This window comes from Lissotriton vulgaris, chromosome 6, assembly GCF_964263255.1.
Source record: "Lissotriton vulgaris chromosome 6, aLisVul1.2, whole genome shotgun sequence".
Lineage (NCBI taxonomy): Eukaryota > Metazoa > Chordata > Amphibia > Caudata > Salamandridae > Lissotriton > Lissotriton vulgaris.
In genome coordinates this window covers 1,257,994,662-1,258,018,058 of record NC_141694.1, presented here as the reverse complement: position 1 = coordinate 1,258,018,058, position 23,397 = coordinate 1,257,994,662, and the positions used below count along the sequence as shown (strand labels likewise).

At 45.0% G+C, this 23,397-nt stretch overlaps 1 protein-coding gene across 1 annotated transcript in view; it reads right to left on the bottom strand.

Annotated features, from left to right (window-relative positions):
• The window catches only part of LOC147708723 (uncharacterized), a 227,154-nt gene that overhangs the window by 22,492 nt on the left and 181,265 nt on the right, over positions 1-23,397 (bottom strand). Inside the window, exons 17-18 of the mRNA XM_086925769.1 lie at positions 22,768-22,857; positions 21,429-21,500 (exon numbers count right to left, since the gene is read on the bottom strand). Of these exons, the coding sequence (XP_086781895.1) occupies positions 21,429-21,500; positions 22,768-22,857 (162 nt within the window). The remainder of the gene's footprint in view (positions 1-21,428; positions 21,501-22,767; positions 22,858-23,397) is intronic.

The window sequence follows — 23,397 nt, the reverse complement described above, 5'->3', positions numbered from 1 at the left end:
GGTACCAAACTTGTGTGGGTAGGCCTAGTGCCTGAGACAAGAAAATGGCCAAAACGCAAAGTGGACACACCACATTTTTACAGTGAAAACTGACAATTTTTTGGCAAAGTCCCTGTGGATTGTGAACCTTAGCTCTGCTGGCACCTAGGGAAACCTACCAACCCTATACTTTTTTAAAAACTAGACACTCAGGAGAATCCAGGATGGGTTGACTTGTGTGGCTCTCACCAGATTCTATTACCAAAAATCCCTTGCAAACCTCAAACTTTGCAAAAAAAAAAAAATTCTCTCCACATTTCTGTGATAAAGTGCTGGAATCTACGTGGAGCCACTAACTTCCACCCACCCGCATTCTTTAGATACATAATGGTACCTCACTTGTGTGGGTGGGCCAAGAACCTGCTGCAGTGAAGGGCATTGTGGAGATTTCAAAATTACCTATCACAAAACACATGGTTTTGCACAGGGGCTCACCTGGGTTTTTGGCCCCACACTCTGTGGCCATCTAGGGAATCCTACCAAACCCAGACATCTTTGAAAACTAGACACCTGTGGGAGTTCATGGAGGTATGGCTTGTATGGACACCCCAACGATTTCCTATCCAAAATCCCCTGCAAACCTCAAATTTAGGGGGGGCATTGGCATGCCAATTCTGTGCGACCCCCACTCCTACATACAAAAATGCCAGCGTAATCCCTGGTGCCTGGGGAGAAGATCAAGGGCTATTGACCCCAACTGCCTCCTGGAGGGGCAGAAAGAATTTGGCATTTTTTGAGGGTGTGGGGGCATTGGCATGCCCATTCTGGACAGCCCCCACCCCTGACCATTGAAAAAAATATTGCATTGCCTGGTGGGTTTCCAGCCCCGCCCATGGAGGCACATGAGGGGCTATTGCCCCCACCTGCCTCCCAAGGTGCAGAAAGACTGTTCCAATTTGTTTTGGGGTAGGGGTATTGGCATGCCCATTCTGTGCAGCCCCCACCCCTATGTAATAAAAAAAATTCCCTGGTGCCTAGTGGGCTTTCTGTCCTCCCAGGGGGCAGATCAGGGGCTACTGTCCCATCTTCCTCTGGTGGGGCGTAGAATGACTGTGGCTTTTTTTTGGGGGGGGGGGGGGGGGGGCATTGACATGCCTGTTCTGGGCATCCCCAACCTGAACTTTGAAGAAAAAAAATCCCTGGTGCCTAGTGGACTTTCTGCCCCCTCGCGAGGGGGGGGGGGGGCAGATAAGGGGCTTTTGCCCCATCCGCCTCCCAGGGGGGCAGAAAGAGTGTGGTTTTTGGGGTGGGGCATTGGCATGCCCAGTCTGGGCAGCCCCCACCCCTACGAATACACAAAATAAATAATCCCTGGTGCCTAGGGGGCTTTTTGCCACCCCGCCCCCGGCAATCAGATCAGGTGACCTATAAAAAAAAATAAACCCTGGCATCTAGGGTGCTTTCAGTCCCGGGGGGGGGGGCAGAAAGAGTGGTTAGGGCAAAATAAAATGTGGAGAGCAAAGGCCCATGCCCAATGGGCCGCTCCCCCCTCCCTGGTGGCTAGTGGGTGGAACCCTGCTTGGGGATACCCTCCTGGGGCAATCCCACAAGCAGGGTTCCACTAGGGAGACTCTCCCCTTTCCAACAAGCCTCAGGAGGTTGGAGAAGCTCTTCCTCACCTCCCGAGGCCCCCAAAAAGAAGGAAATCCCTCTGCTGTTTGCAGCAGAGAGATTTAGTGTGCCTGTGCACATTACGGAATGGTCCCATCATGGGCACAGGAGCACTGGTGCTCATGACAGAACCATTCTGTCATGAGCATCGAAAGGGTTAATTATATGCACTATTCTAAAACATTAGTATCTTTCACAGATTGACCTGCTTTGAATATCTATTATCAGACAAAGACCATGCACCATATATGAACTGACATCAGAGTTTACTTTAGCAGTCCATCAATGTCGCCTTACGTGAGCAGTCATATCACTGACGCTACAGAGGCCATTTTAGATTGTGTGAGGCACAGCAAGTGAGGCAGACATTAACAAAGTAAGTAAACTGCATAAAGTATACATACATTTCTTTGCAAGTGCTATTGTACTCTTTTGAAAAGCGATCTTGGTTAGGAGATGAAAGTGTCCTGTAGGCCTGGCCCCTAATGGTACCATTTAGATCAGTGCTCTACTTGCCTGCAGATGGAGGGATAACTGCAGGAATTCAATTGAAAAAAGGGGAGTACATATTGCCTTAGAGCCTCGGAGGGACTGACTATCGGCATGTACGAAGTGCAAGTGATATTGTCTAGTAATGGCTAAGATCTGTCTGATCAGAGAGTGTTTTGAAAGTTTGACTCACTCTTAGAGGAATGGGATGAAGTGTGCATAGGGTGGAGAGCTGACACTGGTAACTGCTACAGTAGTATTGTCAATGGATGGGCACTCAGTCTATCTTAGTTGATAACAGATGATCTGCTGCTAAGGACTGGTTCCAGCCTGCCACAGAAATAACCTAGGATCCAATTAAATTAGTTTCAAGGGTTTTTATAGAGCATATGGCTACCAAAGACGGGCTTTCCAGCACTGACAGGCTTTGCAGGTAGTGGGCTGTTTAGGCAAATAAATGGGTTTTGAGTGCCCACCCACTTGTCGTTTGTCTTAAGGCTGATGGGTAGAGAATTCCAAAGTTTTAGAACAAGATAGTCAAACGAGCGACCACCGCCTCTGGCTCCCTTGATTCTGGGGATGGTGAGGATAAATTGTTGGATCTCAATTCTCTGTTGGCACTGTAGGTATTAATAAGGTGCTGAGGGATATGCAGACTAACCTTGTGTTTTGCACGATGTGGAATGCAAAGTGCTTTCAATTGTTTTCTTTTACGTATTCGCAGCCAGTGAAGTGTGGGCGGAGCAGGGCAAGCTTACTGAGCTCCATTGAGCAAATAAATGTAACAAATATGGGAAGTGTTACAGTTAGTGGTTGGTGTGTTCAGTCCACTGCAGTGGGCTAGAAATCCTCTTGCTGTGATATAGAACCTTGGGCAACCTCCTACCTGGCCCTTGGGTAGTTGACTAAATGTAATAGGAAAAGTCTATTCTTGGTTTCTAGAGGTCCTCATTCAGGGCTCGTGAAACCTATAGTAAGTTCAGTGCACCTGCAGCAACTGATGAATCAGGCATACCACTGCTATTGCCTCAAAAGCTCATACTTTGCTCCCTCACAGGCAGGGCTTAATTTGAGCCGATAGTTACATGTGGGGCCCAATGGCACTCCTATTTTGGGACTGGCACTTGTTTATGCTCATCAAACTGACCCAGAATAAGAGAGAGAAGCAGAAAAGGGGAGTAAGGAGGAACAATAACGGTGAACAGCTGATAAATGAAGAAATCAGGGATGAAAAAGAACCAGCAAGCTTTAGATAAAAGGGCAGGAAATAGATGGCAGTGGATGAAAAAGGCATCAAGTCAAGGAGAAGTGTGGCTCAATGGTTAGAGCGGCAGACCCTGATGCAGAGGTCTATCCCGGGACCAGGGTTCAATTCCCCGTCTCGGCGGGTCTTGGGCTCAAAATTCCACAAACCTGATAATTCTCGCCTTGGTGCCTATTCTAATCATAGAGTCCCACTCTGCAACTCTGGGCAATAGCTTGCTTAATCTCCACAACGGCCCCCACAACGCTAAGAATGCCTGGCCTCCACCCTGGGGGTGCCCAGGAGTGGACGCCTCACAGGAAAAGCCAGGATGGGTTCCACAGTGGTATTTGTACAAGCGCCTTGAGACCCTTGCGGGTGAGTAGTGTGCGCTATACAAGTATCAATATACAATTTACTACAAATCAATTGGTAGCGCTGTTGGTGGGATTCCAAGAAAAACTTTGGGTCCCTGTATTTATTCGTTTGCAAATTAAGCACTACTCAATAGGCTTTAATTTTACTCTTGTGGATGGAATAGGTTCAGCATATGGCTGGAATGATATCCTAGTGGCTAGTGAGAGTGGGCTTTGGAGGATAGACTAGTCTACCTTCTAACCACTTAGAACCATTCTTTGAGAGGTGAGAAATCTATAGCACATTATTTCTAGCTTTAGGTAACTGGGGCCTGAGATGAGAGAGGTGAGAGGTGAACAAGTGTTTCCCACCACGAGCTTCACACCCCATTCCAGAGGCCCTGAGTAAGATCCACTCCATGATAATAATGGTTAATGATTCTATGTCATTATCAGGGGTAGGTGGAGATTGCGTAGTTCTGTGGCCTGGCAGAGTGCCCCCCTGCACCCCTGCTGAAGCCCAGGCCAACCGCCCTCCTCCAGCTAAAGCCCCCCGGCCCTCCACTCCCTCTAAACACCCGGCCCTCCCTCCCGCTAAGCACCCGGGACCCCCGCATCCCTCCCGCTAAACCTCTGCCCCCGCCCTCCCTCCTACGTAGTAAGGCCTAAAAGATGAAAAAGAGTAGAGACCTACCTTCCTCCCAAATCAGTGTCCTGCTCCTGCTTCAGGGCCTGGATCCACTCTGCTTCCGCTGCTCCGGTTGAATTACAGGAAGAACTGCAATGTGCATGGCGTACTGAGTGAAGACATGTCTGACCCGATCCTAGGATTTGATAGGGTCAGGCATGTCTTCACTTAGTACGCCATGCGCACTACAGTTCTTCCTGTAATTCAACCGGGGCAGCGGAAGTGGAGCCAGGCACAGCAGTAGGAGCAGGGCAACGATTTGGAAGTAAGGTAAGTCTCCCTACACCAGTGAACTCCACTCCGCTGCGATTGCGGCGTTTTGGAAAATGCAGCACGCCAAACGGAGTGCAGAGTTACTAAAACTCTGCAAACTTCTTTGGCGGAGCAGAGTTAACCACCAGCACTTAGTCATTATATAGGCGGTGTCACCTGCAATGGAATCTTATGGTACTCAGGCAAAGAAAGTGTGCTTTCATGTCTCTTCTTAGCTTCTTTAAACCAAAGTGGCCACACTTTGTTCTCATTGCATCATTGTGTACAGACACGATCTACCCTACTCCCTTTTCTTCCCAGTGAGATACAGAATTATGCTCTGCAATGGTTGCTATTGTCATAAGGCAGGTCATAGGCCAAAGGGTATACAAGCTTCCAGGTTAAAGAAGGTGCATGAAATATAATGCTGCTACTGCTGATAATATTATAGAAGTGCAGTTTTACATTTATTCTTTAAGCATTGTTTTTTTATTCGCTTCAAATACTGAAGGAAGGCATGGTGTTTGAAAGGTGGGTTTGGAGGTCTGAGGAACTGCATATAGTCAGCATGCCGTTTTCACATTCCTGCATCAGGGCACTGTAAGTTACACAACAATGTACACACAGACCACCATATGAACCCTTTCACATGTTGCAACCAGGTGTGTTATTGTATATATTATGGTATATTTACTTTCCCTCTCAAGGAGTGTTCAGCCTTATTGCCCATCTCTCTATACTTTATTCAGAGCTGGCCTGTCTTTTGTTTGCAGAACCAAATAAGATAAACAGTTCCAAAGTTTGAGCAAAAGGTGACCTTTATCCTACTAGGTATTGATTGCCTGTGAATGTGATCTATATCACATTGTTAAGCGACAAAATATCAATCTGCAACATCGAGTGCAGGATACCACTATAGACCATATACTGTGAAATTACTATTCTTTTTTTTTATATCTCTTCATTCAATTTTCACAGAGGCAAACAAACAAGATAACATATCCCCCAACTGTCAAGGACTTTGAGCGGAACATGCATCAATTAATACATAGGTCTTCCTGAGGCCTGGGCCGGAGCATAATGCCAACGCAGTCTTTTTCCTTTCATTGTTCGCATCAACATGAAAACCCACCAGTTCAACTTGTGGATCAAGCCCATTCCACCCTCCATCAGCTAAGAATCTCCAACTTTTCCTCACTGTCTCTCTTTCCTCACTTCTCTCCAGGGATCGCTGATCTTCTCGAATTTGCATGGGCATCCTCTTGCCTGGTACACCAGTTTTTCTGCTCCCATACACTAATTCATACCTTCCTCCCACTCCCATATGATAGGTGTAGGAAAGTGTCCCTTTTTGCATGGTTGCCCCCACTTTTTGCCTGATGTTTGATGCGTCTTGACTAAGTGTGCCCTGGGTACCTACTAATAAGGTACCCAGTGCCTATGTTCTTTCCCCAAAACTGGACCCTTGCTCCCACATTGGCACTCCACTGGCTTACATGTAAGTCCCAAGTAAAAGGTGCCAGGGGCTCCAAGGGCCTTGGAACCTGAGATAGTCTCACAGGGCTTAATCATATATTTTGCCACCCTCAGGAACTCCTGATCCATACACACTGCCACTGCAGTCTGTGTGCCAGGTGGAGAGCCTAAAGCTACAGGTCAACATGACACAAATCAATGTGTGCCACACCCACCAAAACACTGCCTCTAGTAGGCCTTACAGCCCTTAGGCAGGGTGCACTATACCACAAGTGAGGGCACAGTTGCATGAGCCCTCGGCCCCTACAGTACCTGTGCCATTTACAGGTGTTTGCAAGTGCAGTGAAGCCATTTTAGACCATGGGCTGGAAGTTTGGCACCCCGAACTCCACAGCTCCATGATGGCTTTAATGAAGACCGAAAAGTTTAGTATCAAACTTCTCAGCCCATTAAACCCACACTGATGCCATAGACTCCTGAGGCTTGAGCCAGGAGCGGAACACAGCGTCTTTGCTCTTTTGTAATCTGCTCGTATTTTAATAGTATTTTAGCCTGCTCGTGTTGTATTAGAGGCTGTTGCTTGGGGGGGGGGGGGGGGGGTGTCCACGGTAGTCTCCATGATTGTTTGGAGCGGGACCTCCATTTTGGGGTTAATGTAGGTCAGCGGGCTGGTTTTCAACCCCTGACACTACATACGGACGTGGTGAGACGAATGCGCAGCGCAGCGCACACACGCAGGGGGCATTTCGTTGGCACGCCGAAGGCAAGCCCGTCTGCGCCCGTCCACACCGCCGCCAGATGCCAGACCCTCTGCTCAATCTACAGTTGCCCCACGCAAGTATTCACATGCTGTGCTTCTGTCTTTCGACACTAAATACTCTACTCCTGCCTGGATTCCCCCAGCTGGTTCCTTTAAGTGCAAGCAATGCCCTTTTCAACTCCAAATAGATAGGTTAGTCTCACTCCCTCCGTATTTAGTTGAGTTTAAGTTTCTAAGTCTTAATTGCCGGTCGCTGGCTAAGCACCATGCTGAGGTCTTCGACTTACTAATAGATGAGTCTCCAGATGTATTATTCTTAATCTTGGTTGGCTCTCCCTCAAGGCGTTATCATGAATAAAGTTAACAGATCAGGTAATGGGGGGGGTAGCATTGCAGTAATTCACAAGGAGTCTTATCACTGCAGTTTTTTAAAGGAGGACATCCATGACTGCAAAAGCGCCCTTTTCAAAATAACATTAAACTACAATCTCACTGTTGCTGGTCTTCTTTTTTATCAACCGCCAGGGCCATCTAAAGTGTTTAGGGAAGAACTGCTGAATAAAGTTATCTTCTTCGCCAGCAAAGCGGCGAATTTTACTATTTTAGATGACCTCAACTTACATCTTGAAAACAATGGCAAATCGGAGATCAACAGTTTCCTGGCAGATTTAGAGGCCTGTCAATTGGCTCAATGTGTCTTTAATAGTAAAAGGCCACCTGTTGGACCCTATATTTTCGAACATAAGTTTCTTAAAGGTTCTGTCGCCAATCCCTGTGGTCTGGACAGATCATTTTCTCATAACTTTTTCCCTGTGGTGGCAAGGAAAGCCTACATTGAACTGCTCCTTACCAGTTTTAAAACAACCTTGGCACAAGTTAACATAAATCATTTCTTGGATTTACTGTTAAGCCACAAGCCTCAGCTTCCACCTGACATTGATGATGCAAATACGCTTTTACGGGATTGGCTGACTCAAGTTTTGGTCAGTTGTATCCCTGCCAATCTGAGTGTTAAAAAAAGAAGTCAGTCTAATCCCTGGTTTAATGAATCACTGATTAAAGCTAAAAAACACTGCAAACAACTTGAGTGCACCGGGAGGCACGCTTATGATGTTGAAGCAAAAAATAAAACCGAGCATCTATGAAGCTCTATCATAAAATGGCCCGGAGAGCCAGAGCAGAGTTTATGGCCGGTAACATCTCGGCAAGCAATAACACCTCTAATACACTCTGCACCCTGCTCAAGGTTATGAAGAGTTCTGGGTTGAAGGTTGACTCACCTGTCATCTCAAATCACCAGTGTGACGACCTGGCAAGTTACTTTTTGAATAAGGTGGAAAAGATATATAAGAGTTTCCCACCGGTCACTGGCATCACTGACCTTATGGAAAGGCATGGGGATATTGGATCCACTGTGGTCCGAGCACTTTCGTCTTTCCCCCTGCTGTCTCTCACTGAATTTCAGTTCCTCTGTCTGAAAATTAAATCAGGCTCCCCTGCCGACCCTTTGAAACCCATTCACTTTCGTAAGTTTCATACCCTCATCAGACCAGTGACTAGGGACTTGGTTAATCTATCTTTAACCACAGCGTCCATACAATCTGCGTCAAAGCGCACTAAAGTTATACCTCTCCTGAAGAAACCGTCACTAGATCCATCTGAGCTGGGTAATTACAAGTCCTATATCCCAGCTGCCATTCCTGGCAAAGGCGGTAGAATCTCATGTAAATACTATGCTTACAGAGTTTATCGAGCAAAATTAAATCTTAGATCACTCGCAAAACGGTTTCAGATCTCGCCACAGCACCGAATCTGCTTGGCTGGCAGTGATGGAAGAAATCTGTGGTAGCCATGATGTCGGAGATTATGACCTATATAAGAATATCAATTAAATAATGTAATCACCAATATCGCCGTTTTTGGATAGGCCAAAAGAAAGTCAAAGATCCCCCAGAGCCTTAAAACGAGTATTCTCAAAATAGACAGTATTGATAATGCCAAAGTGTGGGCTGATCTTGGCTCCCCAAGAGAGTAATTCTGGAAACAAAACATCTAGCCCCCCATGGTTTGCATCCCAATACTTTTACTAGTCGGGACATAAACGCTGCTAGAAAGTAGATACGTAAATCTAGTTATTAAATTACGCCCTCCAGTCATCGTCACTGTAACTAACCCTGGATGTAGTGGGTGGAGTGTGGCTATGCAGAGCGCCACGGAGTTGAGAACAAGCTCCAAGAAAGTCTGCGTAGCTCCGCTACGCCACCCGCCTCCCACCTGCCCTATTAACAATTGGTAAAAACTTTTTTGAAAAGAGTTAAAAGTAAATAAAAACGCCTTACCTTAGCTGCGCCGTCACCGGACTGCCCTCTTCCTCTTCATCATGTTCTTGGTAAAAACAGCCCATCCGCGTGTGCTTGGGCATGTGCACTTTTCACCAAGAACGTGATGAAGAGGAAGAGGGCAGCCTGGGGACGCAGCAGCTGAGGTAGCAGTTTTTATTTACTTTTAACTCTTTTTTAAAACGTTTGTACCAATTATTAATAGGGTGGTGTGTGGCGGGGGCTGACCAACTCTGCTCCGTCGCAGAGTGTGTGGGGATTTCCCTACTTCGCGTTCTCCGCGGAACGCCGAGTAGGCAAATTTCCGCACACTCTGCGGGCAGAGCGGAGTTCTCAGCCCACGGTTAACTGTAACATATGTATGTTAACCTTAGGCTTTTTATACCCCCATATGATTTTTTGCCACATGTAGGAAGGTGGATACCTGACTATGGTTACCCCAGATTTTTTGCCTAGTGTTTAGCTGGTTTTCGACTTAGTTGGCCTGGGACCCTGCTAATCAGGGCCCCAGGCTATCTGCTCTCTCTGTAAAATGGACTCCATGTACTTTAGGTACATACCCAATTGGACATTGGTTCACCTTATCAGCCCCTGTACAGTGTACTATAGGTACCCAGGGCATAGGTGTATCCAAGGCCTACCAGGGGCTACAGCATATCTTTTGCCACCCCTGGCTGGCTATCCAAACTGACACAACTGGCTGATCCCTCAGCTGGGGCAAGGTTGTGTAATCAACCCTTGCTTAGAAATAGTATACCTATATCTAAACCTATATCTGGACATATATATACCTATAAGTCACTCCTATGGCAGGCCTTAACAATCCTGGAGGTAGAGTGCTTGGTTTATGTGAGATGGTGCTCAGGCATGAGCTGAGCCTGTCTGCAGCTGTCGGGACCAACTCCCTTAGCTGTTCCAGGATATTGCCATACCATATACTCTTAAGTGCATTATAATCCTCGCGGTTATTTGCTAACTTTGGTTTTGCTTTATCAAAACATGTCGTGTAAGTGTCATACGCTTTTGAATACTACCCCCTCACCAGTCCTATCGACGGGGGTAGCATTCCACCCTTCTAGAGGGAGAAGACATGTTACTTTGCTTAAACGTGGTAAAATCTAACCAAAGCTCCAGCATCACAAAATGGATGCTGCTGCCACAGACACGAGTCTGGCCTCCTGCTGCTGACCGAAACTCTGGCAGGGGAGGCCTGGACAATAGATATCCTGTCACAGGGAGGTGTTACACCACCCCAGACATGAGATATTGGATTGTAGCAGGGAGGGTTGAATGAAACTAGGCACTGCCTGTGGAGCACAAGGCTTCCCATTGCATAGTCCTGTTCAAACCGGTGCTGGGACACTCCAGTCCCAGCTCTGGCGCGAAACTGGACAAAGGGAAAGGGGTGTAACCACCCCCTTCCTGGGTTCCACCCATAGGATGGACCTAGCAGGTAATCCAGCCCCTTGATTTGGAATAAAGGTAGGAGCTGTGCCCAGGAGCATTAGATTATCCTGACAGAAACTTTGATACAGAACTCTGGACCCTTCGACATCCCACTCGACGTGGAAGACTGAAGAATCTCCCTTGTGGTCATAGAGTGACCACCCTGTGCAAACAGGCACCATCCAGCGCCCAACAGTTTGCTTTGTTGCAGTTCCTGCCGGAACTCGAGTAACAGAGATCGACAAGACCCAGCTTCCCTGACTTTTAACAGCCCGATCCACAGTCCCAGTGAATCTAAGACCCGTGGAAGCGACGTGAAGCGTGGAGCCGGCCCTCTTGGAAAGACTGCGAAGTACTGACCGCGCAGCTCCCGAGGCACCCTCAAAGCTGTGCATTTGGGTTTGAAAAGCCCCAGCCCCGAGCAGCTCGTGCACCAAAGATCTCCCCTTCACACTCCTCGAGTGCTGCGTTGGGCCCTTTTGCATTTTTCTGCTTGATGCGTTGGTCCGGTCTCTTGCCTGTTGGCTAGTGGCCCCAGAACCGACAAACCTTTAAATTTACACTGCTAGTCTGGTTGCTTCAGACTGGTCCTCGCTCCCCTGAAAAGGAGCCACCGCTCTGACCTTGCTGGTCCGAGTAAGAAGCAATCTTCCAATCCTGCGTGGGTTGCATTTGCCAAGGCCTGTTAACTCCGATCCAGAATCCGACATCGCCGACAGCGAGAACCTTTGTGGGACAGCTCGTGCTCCACTCCTGGTCATCGTCAATGCCCCGGAGTCCACGTGGCAGCGGAGACAAGCTTCACAACAACCACCTGATTGCGCCCGACATTGCCTGGTTCCTTCCTGGTTCCATCCTGGTCACTGGCTAGGGACCCAGACTCTGTCCCCTCTGCTTTCAGGTACTCTACATCTTCGATCCACCCTTGGATCCAACCGGACTCTTCTCTCCTGGCCGCCTGCAGCATCTTCATCTCCAGGCTCCATAGATCTCCACGACGAAACCCGACACACTTTGGCACCTATGCACCCGCTTCCTGTGGATGAGGTAACGAACTAACACCGGTGCTCCTGTAGTGGTTTACACCTCTAGTGTCCTAGTTTGAAGTGGGGTAATTCTATTCCAGTCGGAAGACTTCCAAAACAGTAACTCTTTAACTTTTACGCGCCACTGACTTTGCATTGGTGCCTGCGTGTGCTTTAGGCACTGCACCCGTGTTCCACGGGCCTCTCCCGACTTCATCACTGCTAGTCCCGAGTATTCCCAGCGATTCACAACGCCCTAGGCCTTACCATTGTTCGAGAGGTGGTACTTATACCACTATTTTAGTATATGGTTTGAGTGGCCACCAGGCCTATCCAAAATTGTGCAACTTTTGAATGTTTAACTGTGCTTTTGTTCAAACGCTTGTGCCTCTGCAGTCATAAAAAGTACAGAGGATTATTCTAGTAATAAATACATATATTTTTATAATATATAACTTGTGTGGTGTCCTTTCATTTGATATTACAAGATTGCATATGGTATAACAGCTGGCTTCACATGCCCTCTTGAGTTTAGCCTAAGACTGCTTAGTCCATGCTACCCCTAGGATAGCTTGTCTATAACGTTGACTTTACAACCACCACCATAAGGGATTGTTTGGACCGATACAGAGTGCCCACAGAATTGTGGACATCATACATCAGGCCAACTTCTCACACCACATAGCCTCAGTCTGTGGAAAAAAGCCTTTAGCTAAATGAAAAGGTATGCCCGCAAGAGGTATAGGTAGAAAGGGAGAATAATCATCTTGATTAAGTTGCATGGAATGATTAGAAAAATGTGAAAATAATGCCACTTAATCAATATCGTCTGCGTTCTACTGTATAGTACGCCATCATCAGATTCCCTTACATTCTCCATTTTTACAGAGACTTCGATCCCCAGGTAGGTGCCCATTTGACTCATCGCCTATCATCCCAAGAAAGGACAATGCTGGTGAGGACTAGGGTCTTATCAAGGTTTAGTTTGCACCCATAGAATGCCCCACACTCATTAGCCAATTTTTGCAATACCTGCCAGAGAATCCTCTGTGGCAGAGGTCATGATAGTAATGTCGTCTGTATACACAAGCACTTGGAGCTCAAGTTGATGGATACGCAGAAAAGCAATATTCCTCAAGGTCTTGAGGGCTTGAATTTAAGGTTCAATTTAGTGGGCAAAGAGCAAGGTGAAAGTGGACATCCCTTTACGGATTCCACGATTTATCTAAATTAGGTTGTTAGAAGACCCTGAACATAAAACCCTTGCCTTAAGATTCTGGTAAAGCTTTTGAACCAAAGCAATAAAACATGGCACAAACCCTTGCACAGCCATAATGCCCTAAGAAAAGGCCTTGAGCCGCAGTCGAAAGCCTTTTCAGCGTCTAACATTATTGCTCCTACCGGATATCTCTGAGCACAGCCTGCCTCAAGAGCAGTGATAACAATGTTGACATGAGCGGTGTTATCCCGGCCTTGAAAAAAACCATGTTGATTCTCATAAAAAAAATCAGAAATAATGGTAGCAAGTCTTTTTACTAAATCTTAGTATACATCAGAATTAGTCAAAGAAACAGGCTGATATGAATCACTAAGAAAGGGAGCTTTCCCTTTCTTAAGCAAGATGACGATGTTGGTCTCAGTCCATAACCCAGGAACCTCCCCAAGTAATTCAAAAGAGTTGAATAGATCATGGAGAACCGGCACTACAAGATGTGACAAACTAACATAGAATACCAATGGAAGTTGATCGGTGCCCCAGGCCTTGCCTCGTGCCAGCTAGCCAACAGCGTCTTACACTTCGGATGGCGATTTTTGACCTTCTATCTTACGCTATTGTGTAGAAGACAGTTTCCAATGATGGTGGACCCGAAGAAACTGAAAGATCTGGTCCGTGGAAGGGACCACTTCTTTGTCATAAAACTTCTGATAAAAGCTGTTGAACTCCTCATGCATGAGGGCAGGATTGGTCACAATAGCCCCTTGAGGGTTCTTAATCCCAGCAATAGCAGATGCATTAGCGCTATCAGGGACCCAGAAAGATAACACTCAGCCCATTTCTTTGATAAAGAATTGTGATCTGATATAACCCTAGGATTTAGGGAAGCTCTCTACAAATATGGACACCCTAAACCCACAACTTGTAGAAAGTCAAGAAGGTTCAGGAAAGCCTTCAAACTGCTGTGGGAGCAGTCAAGACCCAGATCTCATGACAGGAAGTTCAGATGACCATGCTCTCATCAAGAGTCGAAGATTTGGAGAATAGGTCTCGCCGGAATAACCTCAGGGTACTGGGGATCCCAGAGGGGTCAGAAGAACAATCCTAGATGCTATATAGTTTGGTTGTTTAGTTAAGCCTTTACTACACTGCAGGGCTGGGACATGGACAGCATAATTCAGAGAACCCATCCCTATCCATTTCGGCCTCCCCTGAGGGCTAACATCCTCGTTATTCATGGGCCAACCCGATATATGTGGGTTACTTTCTCCTCCGTTAGGAGATAAACAGGGCTGCTAGTCCAAGATCACCAGTGAAAGCGGCTGGCCTGGACTTTTTTGTTCAATCAGATTTCTCTCATGAGAATGTAGTCCTGGCACTGCAAAAGCTTGGAGCTTTGGTTTTATTACAGGAGCCAGCAATCCTGTGCATCCAATACGAGGAACAAATGTATTAATGTTTTGAACAGCCTGGGAGTGAGGAGCGCTTAACCAAGTTGGTGAGGGGGGGGATAAGGAGGATAGTGGATCTGCCTGATTTCTTTGTCTTTTTCTTCTTGATTCTTTTTCCTTATAGGTTTTTACAGTTGTTTACTCAGTCTCTTGGGTACTCCTTCCCTCTTTTCTTTTTTTATTTCTCTTTGCGAATGGAAGCTTTAGATCTGCAGGGCCAGCAGGCACCTAGCTTTGATTTCAGGAATGTTTAATGAGGATTTTTCACTTAGTAATTATGGGTCTGGGGGAAAACATTTTGGGTCATTTTGGCGGGTGTCTCGGGTGGTGTCTGCCCTGCCCCTTTAGTTCTTTTCCCCAAATTCATCCTTCGTCTGGGGTGCTACGGGGGGGAGGGGCAGGAAGTTAATGTACTCATGTCTACTGCCCGTGCTAGTGATATTATTTTGGACAGGAGGTGGTAAGCCCTTTTTCTGGGCCTTGCATGAAAAGAACACGTTGGGGGAAGGCTGGGGGTGGGCGGGTGGTGGGGCCAGGGTTTGGGGTCACTTTGTCTTTATAATTATTTTGTATTTTAGCATGTTTAGGCAGGTTGCTGGACAAAAATTGAGGCCTTATGGTCGTGGACGATAAATTTGGGACCAAGAATGATTCTGTGCTGTTGTTCTCTTTCCCTGTGTGCTGGTTGTTCGATCAAGAATGTCAAGATTTAGCCAGGGATGTGGTCCAGTGACCAGCATCTTCATATTATTTAGTGGAATATCAATGGAATGTAGGCACCTTATAAGCAAAAACTTATTAAAGAGGTGCTACACTATCTTCATCTACATTTAGCTGGCCTACAGGAAACTCAGCTCTTGAATAAATCGGCCTCTCTTCTGGATGACTTATCATATCAAGTCCTTATCCTCAGCTTGTTTCACTTCTCTCAGATAGGGATTACCCTATTGGCTCGGTATAAGAGCTAGACACTCACCAACAACTGTACAGATGTGGGTAGACGATGGCTCATAGCAACAGTCAAGAGAAGCCAACTAAGCATTATGCCATGTGTGCTCTGTGGGGCCAACACTGATGATCCTGTGGTCGTTAATAGTCTGATTTCTGAGCTACATCAATGGTCAGAACCATTGATTATTTGCGGGGACTTCAACATCATCCTTAAACCATGGATAGAATCCTCTTTTAGTAGTTGAGGGCTAAACTCTTCTTCGAGAACCTCCTATAGCTCAAAGGAAATGGCTAGGGTTGCTTTGTTGCAAGTAATGGAATCTTATGCTTTGGTGGATGTCTGACGATATTCTCTGATGACAAAAAAGGGTTTACATATTTTTTCGCCTCTCGTAAATCTTTTTCTCGGATAGACATGTTCCTTCCTACCAAGCTCTTATGCCCCATCTTGGGGCCTGATTACGAAGTTGGCAGTGCGTCACTGGATCTGCCCTGCTGCTGCAGCGCCAAATCCATGGTCAGATCGCCTGCCAGATAACGAGTATTTCTTGTGTTTGGCGGGCTATTATTCGACGTTCTCAAGGCAGTGACTCAGAAAATGGGCACCACAATGGGAACGCCAAAAACAGTTCCTGCATGGTATGGCATGTAATGTAAATGTAAATGTGTTTGTATTTATATAGCGCCTTCTACCCACAGGTCTCGTAGCGCTTTTTTCATACCGCTGTGGAACCCTTCCTGGCTTTCCTGTGAGATGTCCACTCCTGGGCACCCCCAAGGTGAAGCCAGGCATCCAAGCGCTGCTGGGGCCGTTGTGGAGATTAAGCAAGCTATTGCCCAGAGTCAGAGAGTGGGACCCATGATTAGAGTAGGCACCGAGGCGAGAATTATCAGGTTGGGAGAGATTGAGTCCAAGAGACGCCGGGGCGGGAATTGAACCCTGGTCCCAGGCCAGACCTCTGCATCAGGGTCTGCCGGTCTAACCATTGAGCCACGCTTCTCCACAAAGACCATGCCGTGCAGGAACAGGGGTGCATGTACACAGGGGGGCACATATAGGGCCCCTCTGCATGCACCCCATGGCCCTGAGACACAAGGGGGACTTATCGGGCCCCCTCTGTTTCCTCTCCACCACAGTTTTCATGGAGGAGGAACCACCATGAAAAATGTGGCAGAGAGGAAACTTGTAATATGTTTGGTGGTATCGCAGCAGTTGCTCCAAGCATATTACAGCCTCAAGACCACCACAACACTGCCAGGGAGCAGGGGCATTGGCAGTCTGACCACCCTACTTGTAATAAGGTGGTCGGAAGACCGCCGCATCCCCGCGAGTTTGGCGGTCTGTGGACTGCCAGACTCTTATTAAGCCCCTTGGTATCTCCTTGTACCCTAGGGTTATATCAGATCACAATTCTTTTTCTCTTCTCTCTTTCGTCCATCCTGACAAATTGGGACATAAACAGATGTAAGCATGTCCATCATAGGAATTGAAGATATAAGTTGATGAGCTTTACTGTCATTCTTAAATGTGCTCCTTAGTGTACACCATTTGATGCCAATATTTTGATGGTCAGTGTTAAAAACTTCAAAGTTAGTGACACCCAGTTAGCCCTTAGTGTTGCCATAATGAAAGGAAGATAACGAATTCCTCATCTATTTAGTTGTAAAAATGCCAGTATCCAGTGGTTGAGGAATGAAAATAGTATAGAAATCCATTTTGAAATTCTGTAAAAACACATCCTGACTTATTTAAATGAAATGCTAAAATGGATATTTATGGCGCTTGTGTTGGAAGATTATGATTGGCTCATATTGTATTTGTAGAGGAACAAGGAACGTTGAAAATATTCATATAGCCAGTCGGTTATGATAGATCATCTGAATAAATGTACATCTAATCATATTGAAGTACTTTAGCGATTTTTTAAAAAATATATTGCTTTTGTTTATGATGAATCAGTTGCATTTCATAGTTAATCAGAGTTTTTTTACTCACAACTGATGCAATATCACCAGTAATTGGAAAGAATACAGATGTGCTGCCCAAAAAAGAAGCTCTGTAGACTGGTCATACTAGGCCTTGTTGCCCGGTTTAGAGGATATGTTGTTCCACAAGAGAATCTTATATATATTTATTTTGAGTTAAAATTGTCAATTCATGCTTGTTTTTTAATTTATGAAGAGCAAGCATATTGCCACCCTTCTGCATATGCATAGCAAAGATGTGAATGGCTATCCTGCTACAGGACTTTTCGCTCATCAAAGCATCTCAGTATTTCTGTGTATCTCTAAATTGTTGTGGAAGCAGTTTACTTTGTGAATGTTTAGCTTAAAAATATTTCACTGTTGCGGGGCACGGCATCCTGAATTGCATAATCTAAATTGGATGAGTTTCATTCAGATTTCAGCTTTGGAGGTGTCTCACACAAATACAATGTAACAGAAATACATCCATGGAGGTTAAAGGAAACACACAAATGTATACATAATCCAATAATCTCCCCCACTGACATCCCCTCTTACTTAACCAGTCTCCCTCAGCATTGTACAGGGTGACACTGAACATCGCAGTTCTGTTCCCCTGTGTAATTCTGTCTATGAATGGCCAGACTGATAGCCCTAAATACACAAAAAAGAGAGCCAGGCACAACCCAGTAAAAGGCCCACCTTCAGTAACCGCCATCTCTGCTCTCCACAAATGATCCCTCTCCTATCACTAGACCACACTTCCCAAATCACTCAGCTCAAGTAAGAAGTGGCTACATAATCACTAAAGTAGTCTTTAAGACAGTGTGTGGAATAACTAGCGTTTACCTGGAATGCTATTGTCATCAGCAATCTTTAAAGATTCACTCGCTTTGTATAGAACTCAACATTAGAAGAGAATCCTATTCCACCTAGAGATGACACACCTATGTTGACCTTTGCACTTAAAAGAAGTCCCTTCAAGGGAGTTCTCACTGAAGCTACAAGTGGCAAAACATGCAGCGGGCACAGTGTTATCACTTTACAGCCATTCCTGCAGTTCTGCAGCATTCAGAGGTTCCATCTCCCGTCTACACACTGGCATGTATCAGAGCCCCTATACAATTACTGTTATCCTTAAGAATATTTAATGGAGCTTTCAGTATGTACTAGATTGGGAAGCCATTAAAGTCAGTTCAAATAGACCAATACGTCTATGGAGAAAGTGATCTGGTATTACTCCTGGTCGAATCTTTCTTTTGACCCATGAGATCAACCAATCCACTGAGGTTGATTCAAGTATTTTGGTACATGCCTCATATCATTCAGAGAGATGCAAGGAATGCTGGAGGGAAGGGTTTTGCGTATTTCTTTATAGTTTATTGGACCAATTTTTGTCAGACTTTTACAAGACCCTACTCTGCAGAGTAGATTTGAGCAATTCAAATGCGGTACTGAACAGTTTAAGAAACTTCAAAAGACAAATGTACTTTCTATGTCAGTAGGGCGATGCTATGCTATGGAGAAAGACACCCACAACTGGAGAATTAGTAGGAATTTTAGTTTAAAAAAAACAGGAGTTATGTTTTCTACTTGTTTTCCTTCTGGATTTCATTGTACTTTAATGTGTGCTTGTGTGTGAGTGTGCATGCTTCTGTATTAATGTGAGTTTTTATTTTTTGCAAATTAATCCAGCTTATTTACATTTGCATTTTTTAACACTGGTATATGAAAGAAACATGCTGCCTGAACAACAAATGGTTAAAAAAGTGTTTCTAGAGCTGGCATTTCTAGCATGGGGGGGAATCAATCTGTCGAAGGCACTTGTGTTGATGATTCTTGGCAAACTTGTTACTTCAATTAGAGAATTCACATTGCCACTCATGGTAAAATACTGCTCTCCAATAATGGTAATATTTCTTGGCAATTTGTGGTCTACCCCCTAGTAACATAACAGCCCTGGGACAATAAATCCTGGCATGTTTTGGGCATCTGTGATGGTGCAAATCTCTGGCATAACAATAGTCCTTGGAGAATGCTGGGTATTCTTGACAAATTAAAAAGTGCCATGGTCTGATCGGTCTGCCATAGAAAATGAAACCAGTATGTGGCTGAGAGGGATTGGCTAAACGTTTTCTTTAGTATGTTCTTAAGTATTTCTATATTATGTTTGTTAAGATGTCTATTCTGTAGATGTTAAAGGTAGGACTATGAGTTTCCAGGATTTGCCATGTGGTCAGAGTATCCCAGAGGGTATGGATATTACCGGGACAAACAAGGCATTCCATGTGTCCACTTATGTGTGGTGTCACTAGGGACAGGAATGTTTAAAACGGCCAACATAAAGTTCAAGTCAAAACAGAAATCTTAGAAGCTTATTGTATCCAACACAAATGTCTATCGTTTGGGGCACTGCTGCAGGTGATATGAAAATAATTATGTTGTTGAGCAATCAAGCCAAATATTATGTTTCAGGTAGAAAGTACTGCAAGGTTACTGGAAAAAAAGTTGTTTGAAAAATTTGTCCCAAGATAAGTGAGCATGAATAGCACACAATGCAATCACCATTATGTAATTATGGTTTAGTCAAATGCCCCATTGAAAATGCTTTCTCAGATTGCACTAAGACCTTGGACCATGCAACAAATTGGACAAGATACTTTCCACCATGCCAAAATGTGTACAGTTCTGTAAAGGGGAAAAAAGTTAAGAGGCGAGTTGAAAAACTTAAATATTCTAAATCCAATAAATGCCATTGTTAGCTGACCATTTGAGAGAACAGCTTGGACAATCCCTTACTCGTACAAGAAGAATGTGTTTATTAACAGACTCTGGGGCATATTATCAAGGAGGACGTTAAAAATTATCGCTGGTTTAGTGGCAGAAAACTGCCGCTAAAGCGACGATAATGGGCTTGATAATATGCCCTTGAGAATTCCAATAGAAGTCCATGTGCTGGTGTGAACCTGGGCTTCTATTGGAATTCTCCAGGCATAATATCAAGCCCTTTATTGCCGTTTTAGCACCAGTTTTCTGCCGCTAAACCAGCGATAATTCTAACGCCGTCCTTGATAATATGCCCCAGTGTTTTTTTCTAAAATTCCATATTCAACATAATCAAGCACTACTTTTTCTTTCACTGGAGGCAACTAAATAGGATAATCCAATATTTTACTTACTATTGTCAATAAACATTTGTCTGTTTGAAATCAATCTTTTCAAGTTTATTAACCCAAAGTAAATATGTAAAATAAAAAATACATAAAAATTAACATTGAATATGGCCCAATAGATTATAGAGGGGTTGCTTTGACGTCATATACCAAGAAGGGTGGGGGGGGGGGGGGGGGGGGCAAGTGCTCTGCAAACATCAAAAAATAAGTTTGTGCCTGAAATTGGATTGCCACTCCCAATTGGACTGGAAAACATGGTGTCTCTGTTATGTCAAAAGTGCTGTCACAGAAAAAGAGGGTACTGGATTGTGAACAGTACAACAGTCAAATGTCTTAGGCACTTGTAAATGGTAATGTGGATATACACGTTGTGCAGATCTAGCAAGTAAAAATAAATATAATCTCTGTATCAATGGCAGAATAGTTGCAAGTTTACCTTGAAAAGTCGTTGTGATTACATACATATGTTTACTCAGCGAAGGTGCAGAAAAGGGATGTGAAGGGAGTGTGGGATAATTTGGAGGAGTGAAAGAAAGGATGAGAGACAGACTGCCTTGCAAATTGTGCATTGTAAATATTCATTCATGTAAAGAATTGATTGGTGACCTTTATTAATCCTAGTAAAAACAGCATTTATTTGCCATTGATAAACCTTCAGAAACAGTCATTTCAAAACACAGAGGCCAATAAGATTAGGATGCTGTAAAGAAGAGGTTGTACAGTTTTGCTTTAGATGGGGGCTGAGGGCAAGGGATGAGATTGGCTTTTTAGACCATACACCATTGCTAGAAGCCAACTAGATAAAATGTACTAGGGCAAATAAAATACACAAAAACATGGTGGCCTTTTAGACCATCCACCATTGCTAGAAGCCAACTAGATAAAATGTACTAGGACAAAGAAAATACACAAAAACATGGTGGCCTTTGAAAATCCTTTGTCACTTACCCTTTCGCCAGAGTAAAGCATCAAGCTGTTATTCTGCCTCATCATTGCCTCTGTGGTGGGCCAGCGTGGCTGCTGAAGTGGTAAAAAGTTGCATGAGGCAAAACGTTCTCCAAGGCCCACTTCCATTATCTACACAACACCATGCCCATAAAGAAAAACCCTCATCAAAGTGTTTAGCAGCACCCACGTTTAAGAAGGTGATTTTATCTACTGGATGCAATCTCATAAATTGTATGACAAGCAAGTGAATGTAAATGTAGAAATATGGTTGTGGTTAAAACTGGCGAGCCAACAAATATCCAATGTGTATGAAGATCTATGCCTATTGAACTTATCTACACTTTGGGGCTCATTATGATTGCGGATTTTCCGCATCCTGCCTGGAGGATGCGGAAAATCCGCAGCGGACCCACCAAAGACCCACCGCCACATTAGGATGGCTGGTGGGTCCTGGTTTCCGTCCGCAGCTTTTCCTCCGCGGTTGGCTTACAACCGCGGAGGAAAAGCACTAATCTGGTGACGGTGTCTCTCAGACACCGTCCGCCAGATTAGTAGGTGCCTGCAAACATGCTATTCCGCGGCGGCTTTTCCGCCGTGGAAAAGCATGTGTAACTTCACTGCGGGGGCCCGTTGCGGGCCCCCTAGGTGAAGGGGGGGTGGGGGGTGCACATGTATATGTATGCAGAAAGCGGCAGAAAGCGGCAGGCACCGCGCAGTGCCTGCCTCTTTCTGCATGCAAATGCAATGTGTGCATTTTTAACATTGCCGCGGGTGCAGCTTGAAGCCGCACCCGCCGCAATGTTAAAAATAGAGGATGTGACCGCCACCCTGGCGGTCACATCCTAATCGCACAGGAGGGGACTCCGCAGCCCATGCGGACGTCCCCTCCTCCTCAATGATCGCGGACGGACGCAAGTCTGTCCGCGATCATAATCGGCCCCTAGATTTGTAGGTTGGGTAGGTGAGGGAGGAAGTACCAGAGAATCGAATGGGGAAGCTAATAGAAGAGTGACGTCTAATCCAGCCATAAGGGGAAAGAAGAGAAAAGGGGAAAGAATTTGCCAGAAAAGAAGCATTGTGGAATAGTGAAGTGGGCTTAATGACAGCACAACAAGTGGAGATACTAAGACGATGGTCCAAATTTTAGAGGTATTATTGGTTGGTGAGAAATGCTAGGAACAGCTTTGTTTAGAGGCTGGTCAGGTTAGTTATAGATTGAGAGCAGGATGTGGGAAATAACATTTATAGTGGATCCAATGTTAGAGAACATGCATGGAGGGCAACTGAAACACCCAAATACCTGGCTCCTATTCCTCCATTAAAATTGTTTTTAACTTACGCATACTCTTCCAGCAATATGATGTGGGATGCGCAGAATCAATGGAAAACTCCTCTGTCCCATGCGGTGTCTAGAAAGGCGTACAGGAAGCTGTAAAGAATCCAAAAATGATTTCAACAAAGATTAAGGCCAACTCCAGACTCCACTAATGAGAATCACATTCCTGCTCTGCCCACAACTTTGTATTTGAGGATGTAACATTTGTAATATTGTCCTACCATTTTATAACAAAAACATGCTTGAATATATATGTATTATGTGTATATCATCAAGTTATACACACACAGACACATACATAAATGTATATAACATATATACATTTATATATAGATATATTTTGAAATATATGTATACATGCCTGGGTACATGTGGGTACAGAAGCTAGCCAACTATTCACTCAGTATGTCCCTTTCTTTTGGGTTGTGTATCCCTCTGTTCAAAATACATCTTTGGAAAACTCCCCTGGGAAATAATGAAGTCCACATAAACCTTTTTAGTTGTGCAGGTTTTGATGAGTCGAAGCTCAGTGAATCTCATTTCAGGTGTTTTCTTGCACCTGAATGTGTATTCAGAATGTGTGAAGCTGCAACAGTCACTAAAGTCTTCTGAATATGATAATCTAAGTGTTCC